The 6158-nt window shown below is 41.0% G+C and overlaps 1 protein-coding gene across 1 annotated transcript in view; it reads left to right on the top strand.

Moving 5' to 3' along the window:
* Positions 1–1203: 1203 nt before the first annotated feature.
* LOC121693075 (zinc-binding protein A33-like) overlaps positions 1204–6158 on the top strand; it is a 9128-nt gene continuing 4173 nt past the window's right edge. The window contains exons 1-3 of the mRNA XM_042072247.1: positions 1204–1612; positions 2313–2408; positions 2894–3124. Of these exons, the coding sequence (XP_041928181.1) occupies positions 1208–1612; positions 2313–2408; positions 2894–3124 (732 nt within the window). The 5' untranslated portion in view covers positions 1204–1207. The remainder of the gene's footprint in view (positions 1613–2312; positions 2409–2893; positions 3125–6158) is intronic.

Raw genomic sequence — 6158 nt, 5'->3', positions numbered from 1 at the left:
ACTTGAATGTTATGTTTGTCTGTGGACTTAAATTGGTAAAATATGTCTTGTCTTCACCGTGGGATAGTGAGAAACGTAATTTCGATCTCTTTGTATGTCTGGAACATGTGAAGAAATTGACAATAAAGCTGACTTTGACTTTGACTTTGAGAAAGCAGGAAGTGCAGAGTTATCTTCAAGCACATGTAGTGAGAAGCTGTGAAACACATGTTGAACTGTTGTTGAAGGTAGAGGGTGAAGTGGGGAAAGCTTTACTTGCTGGGCATTTCCAGGTATGCTACTGGTAGGATAATGGTTTGATGCTAATATTTGTCAATAGTTTAATGTTAAATGCAAATTTTGATGGTAAGATAGCTAAAGTTAACATAGCTAAACTGCCTTGTGCTCATGTTAGCTCATGTAATAGCATGATAGTGGTAGCATGGCAGTAATGTTGCATTAAATGAATGTAAGGTTAAGGAGAACTTTATATTTGTTTGTATATTTAATGGTAGGCAGTTTTAAGTAATTGCTGTATTTTGTGGTTTGTTTTCTCTTTTCTTGTAAAGGCTTTCAACCTGACATAATCTGATGTAAACTGACCTAATCTGACTTAAAAATCTAACTAATAACAAGTCGTAATTGAACACGAGAAGCTAACTAAATAAAATAAAGAAGAAAGATTAAAAAAGAAGCCGTTTGAGTTGATTCCAACTGATTTAACCCTGTTCATGGCCAAGGCCTTTTTCAAGTTTGGGCAGAAGTGAAGTAGAAAATCCCCTGAGAACTAGACAGTGTGTGTGCCCATTTGAAGTTATAGGAAAGCTGTGTGACTGGAACGTCCCTAATTTGCATATGTTTGGCAGTCACACAGTATCAGGATACATTTAATTTCAAATTCAGTATGACACATATGTCGTTCTGCAACCCTGTTGGTTCAGAGTGGATGTACACGGATGAAATGAAAGTTAAGCTGAACTCGTTTCACTGGAAATTAGCGTTAAGCTGCTGTTGTTTAATTTCTTCAACTTCAGGAAAACACTTGAATCAATCACTTGTGTTTGGTGCTCCAGAGAAGACCAATCCACCCCTCAGACTGAACATCTGACTGAAGGAATAATTTTGCTTAAGGTCTCAGGACTCTACTTTCCATCAGGACTCAGGATTCTACTTTCCATCTGGACATCATTGTTAGGGGTCATCGCATACTTTACAGTGAGCTTAGAAAATGGCCTCCAAGCGTTCTCTCCCAGAAGAGGATTTCTCTTGTCCTGTGTGCCATGACATCTTCAAGGATCCTGTCATCATGGAGTGTAGTCACAGCATGTGTAATGTCTGTCTGCAGCAGTTCTGGAAAACTAAAGGCCATAAAGAGTGTCCCATCTGCAGGAAAAGATTCACAAATTCAAATCCACAACTTAACTTGGCGTTAAAGAACCTGTGTGAAAGCTACATACAGGAGAGAAGTCAGAGAGCTTCAGCAGAGTCTGAGGTGCTCTGCAGTCTGCACAGTGAGAAACTCAAGCTCTTCTGTCTGGAGGATAAACAGCCTGTGTGTCTGGTGTGTAGAGACTCAAGAGCACATAAGAATCACAACTTTAGTCCTGTTGTTGAGGTATCAAGTGATTATAAGGTAAGATCTGTTCCATGGTTTTATTTATTATATTTAATCTTTTTATATTGGATTACATGTCACTGGGGGTTTCATTCATGAAACCTTATATGAATAAGGCTTATAGAAGAAAGAAAATTACTAAACAAAGAATTATCACTCTCTGCACATTTGTGCGATCTCTAAATTGTCTGTTTCCAAATGGCACTCTGTGCTAAATCATACTATGAGGCAACATGAGCTATTCTGTCTGGGTGATACCTGGCCCAATTCATGAGATGATTAGATAGTGTAGGCTAGAAAACACTAATCCTGTGTAAAGCACTGTAGTCTATGATAATACATGTTTTAATTCAGGTACAAAATAATCTAATGCTGCAGCATCTTTACAGGTTTTCTGTCAATCATATGCTGTGGAAGTGAGATGTTTTTAAGTACAGTAATCACATGCAGGCACATGTACATGCACTTATAATATCAATAATATAATATCATGACAAAAATATCAAAACTGAAACTATCAAAATGTAAAGGGATATTCAACCATTTGGGGAATTACACTCATTTTCCACCTCCCCTTGAGTTAAACAATTGATTCTTACCTTTCTCTAAATAGTAAGCTGTCATTGTACTTTGTCTTCCATCTTGACAATGTACTGAATTTGAATTCAATGTTTATTTGAGTTGTTGCAACATAACTGTTGTATTCTTCTTGTTTCAGGAGGAACTGAGGACACAGTTGGCCAAGCTGAAGGAGAAGATGAAGAAACATAAAGAAACTAAACTAACCTGTGATAAAACAGCAAAACACATTAAGGTAAAGATAAGCCCTCACAGAGGGAATATTACAGTGGCAAATGTTATTTAACATAAACATGGTAATAACATTAGCACTTGCTATTGACGCCTATTTGTTGAACACAGAGGCTGCTTGGTTGATGATTTTGTGTTCTCTGGTTTGGTTCGTTGTCTGTATTTGTTGGTAGAGGACCCACCCATCATAAGTGTGGAGGGGGGTGAGTCTGGGACACCAGACACCACTGTTGAGCCTTCTGGAGGTGTCGTGGGCCTAATTCAATTGAAACACCTATGAAGGAAGGTATCTGCTTCATAACCCCAGTAAAATGCTCTTGAAGGCTGTTCTGTTGGTGATGTTTTTGTCAGTGATTTGTGATTTGTTAGTGATTTTGGTTTTGACGGCAAATACCAAAGGATTTGGTTGTTGATTGGCCGCTGTGTGAAATCCCCTACCTATAGTAGCATGAGGAATTTAACATCTCTTGATATATTTAATGTTTTAAGACTCAGGCCCAGCACACAGCGAAGCAGATCAACATGGAGTTTGAGAAGCTTCACAAGTTTCTACGAGATGAAGAGGCAGCCAGGATAGCTGCACTGATGGAGGAAGAGGAGCAGAAGAGTCAGATGATGAAGAAGAAGATTGAGAAGATGAGCATAGAGATCTCATCTCTTTCAATCACAATCACAGACATAGAGGAGCAGATAAATGCTGATGACATCACATTCCTGCAGGTAAGATCCCTCCCCTCACATCTGACACACACACACACACACACACACACACACACACACACACACACACACACAGACGCAGCTGCACATTGCTCATGTTTCTCTAGATGATCTACAGTGGGTTTGGTGATCTTTGGTGAGTGTGATGTTGGTGTGGTGATCATGGGGGATGTGGTGTTGGTGATCTTGGGAGAGTGTGGTGTTGGTGATCTTGGGAGGGTGTGGTGTTGGTGATTGTTGGTAAGTGTGGTGTTGGTTTTGGTGTGGTGATTGTTGATTGGTGTGGTGTTGTTGTGGTTTGGTAATCTTTGGAGAATGTGGTGTTGCTGTTGTTTGCTAAAGATCGTTGAGGAGTACAGTGTTGGTGTGGTGGTCTTTGGAGAGTGTGGCTCATCTGTGAAAAGCACAGGGCGCTAGTGGCAGACCTGCCAATTTTGTATTCTATGGCAAATGTCAAATGAGCTCCACGGTGCTGGGCAGTGAGCACAGGTCCCTCTAGAGGCCATCGGGCCCTCAGGCCACCTTCATGAAGTCTGTTTCTGACAGTGTGGCCAGAGACATTCACACCAGTGACCTGCTGGAGGTCATTCTGTAGGGCTCTAGCAGGGCTCTTACTGTTCCTCCTTGCATAAAGGAGCAGATACTGGTCCTGCTACTGGGTTAAGGACCTTCTACCACCCTACCCTGCCAGGGCTCAAAATTAACAATGTCCCGACGTCCCGGGGACCATAAAAAATGCTTCCGGGACACAATAGATTGATCTCTGGGACAACTCTGGGACAGCAGAAAAATGGCAAAGCAAATGTCAAAATAGGTCCTTTTCTCCTAAACTGTTCACATGGGAATCTAAACGCATCTTTCTCGTCTGAATAAAATTCTACAAAATTTGACATGGCGTGACGGGCAGCTGGCAAAAGCAGCGTTAGCCAGTTGATGATCTACTGTAGAAGCGGTTTTGTACATGCAGCCTTACAACACTGTTTAGGCTACTGCTCTTCAAATCACTGTAGGCTACAATGTTATTTTTGGTACAAATATAGTTAGATACCCAAATGGGCTGGGTGCTTGCGTTTCCTTAGGAATCCGCCGTATTGGTTAAATGAATATTAAGTGACTCATAGGCCGACACAAGAATAGGGCACGGGTGGTAGGCCTAATGGGTCACTTTCCGATATAGAGGTTAACTTATCTAACTAGCAGGCAGGTAAATGGCATTTGTTTTCATGACATTGTGAAAATTTTTGACTGATAGCGTAGGCCTAAGGTTACACTGGTGTTCTAAAAAAAACGAGATGACAGTCCTCTCTGACTAAAACACTACGTGTTTTCTGTCAGTGACAGACAAACGTCACCAATATCATGCTGAGCTAAATAACCTAGGCCTACCGCAACTGCGATTTGACAAAAAGATAGTGTTGCAAGGTAGCCTATAACAATGAAAACAGTTATACAAGTTAGCATTTGACATTTCGCTGTGGCAGTTCTAAGGCTAGGGGTGTCCAAACTGCGGCCCGCCACGCACTAATCCGGCCCGCCGAGCATTTATTAGTTTATCATAGATCCAGCCCGCCACACACTTTAATCTTTAGGCTACTGCAAACTGCTTTACATTCTTCTTAGAGAACGTTTACAATGTCAAAACAGCTTGTTACATCAAGATACATAGTTGCAGCAGATCTAACTACGTTTTGCTACTTAATTTAATTGGGAACGCATTTGAGTGTGCACAAGAGGGTGAGAGCATGGCAGAGTAGCCTATCTGACAGCTTTGTGGTAATTTTCCACGCTACTTATTGTTTTCACTGAGATCTGTGGCCATGACATCACACCAAACTGACATTGAAATTAAAGACACTTGAAAATAGATTATTGACGGAATGTTTTACAACCCTGTCTGTCAAAACGACGGACAATGAGAACATCTAGTGCAACCTCAAAAAAGAGCCAAAAGCGCAATCTCTGAAAATGAGTGTTGTGTGAAACAGCAGATGATTAATGTTAATAAAAATGGTGTTTAATAAATTGTTCAGAACTGACATGGTGGACCAGAACGAGTTAATTAAGTGATGCAAGTTACTGATTTTTACGCTGTTTATTATGTAGAATGGGAAAAAACAAGAACTTGAATTTGGGACACTGGTGTTTAAGTCCGGGACAGTGCCAAGTAGAATTCGGGACAGCTGCGGGACACTGAGAAAAAAAAAAGTTAATTTCGAGCCCTGTGCCCTGCTCTCCTAGAGCAACTGCCTGTCTCCTGGAATCTCTTCCATGCTCTTGAGACTACGCTGGGAGACACAGCAATCTTTCTGCCAATGGAACATATTGGTGTGCCATTCTGGAAGAGTTGGACTACCTGTGCAACCTCTGTAGGCTCCAGATACTGATGCTACCAGTAGTAACACTGACACTATCCAAATGCAACACTAGTGAAAAATCAGTCAAGAAGGATAAAGATGGAAAAATTACCAGTTGCCACCACCTGTAAAACCATTCCTGTTTTGGGGGTTGTCTCATAGTTGGCCCTCTAGTACACCTGTAGTAAATTACGTTGACATCAAAGCAGGTGAACCTGATTCACAACCACCTCTGTTGCATAACTGGCCAGATCAATATCCCACAAGTGTGACTGACTTGATGATATACTCCTATGACCAAGTGTTCCCTTTATTTTTTTGAGCAGTGTAGTTCTTCAAACAGCAGAAAATAGAAATTAGGAAAATCCAATAGTCAGTTAATCCAACATCCAGGCAAAGTCCAACAAAGCAAAGTTCAAGAGGCTGGATCGTAGTCAGAGTCCAAAACAGGCCGATTTAAAATCCAAAAACAGGTTCAGGAAAAACTACCAAACAAAAACGGAAAACTTCCAAACTCAGAAGTTCCAAACCAGAGACAGGCCAAAGCACTAGGGCACATCACCACACGGAGAAAGACAATCTGACAATGAGGCACCAGTAGGGCAGGTAATACAAGTAAATAAGAAACAGGTGAGTACAAAAAAAGAGAACAAAGACAGGAAGTAGGGGCGTGGCAAAAA

This window comes from Alosa sapidissima, chromosome 2 (assembly GCF_018492685.1).
Source record: "Alosa sapidissima isolate fAloSap1 chromosome 2, fAloSap1.pri, whole genome shotgun sequence".
In the NCBI taxonomy this organism is placed as follows: Eukaryota; Metazoa; Chordata; class Actinopteri; order Clupeiformes; family Clupeidae; genus Alosa; species Alosa sapidissima.
This window is presented reverse-complemented; position numbering and strand designations above follow the sequence as displayed.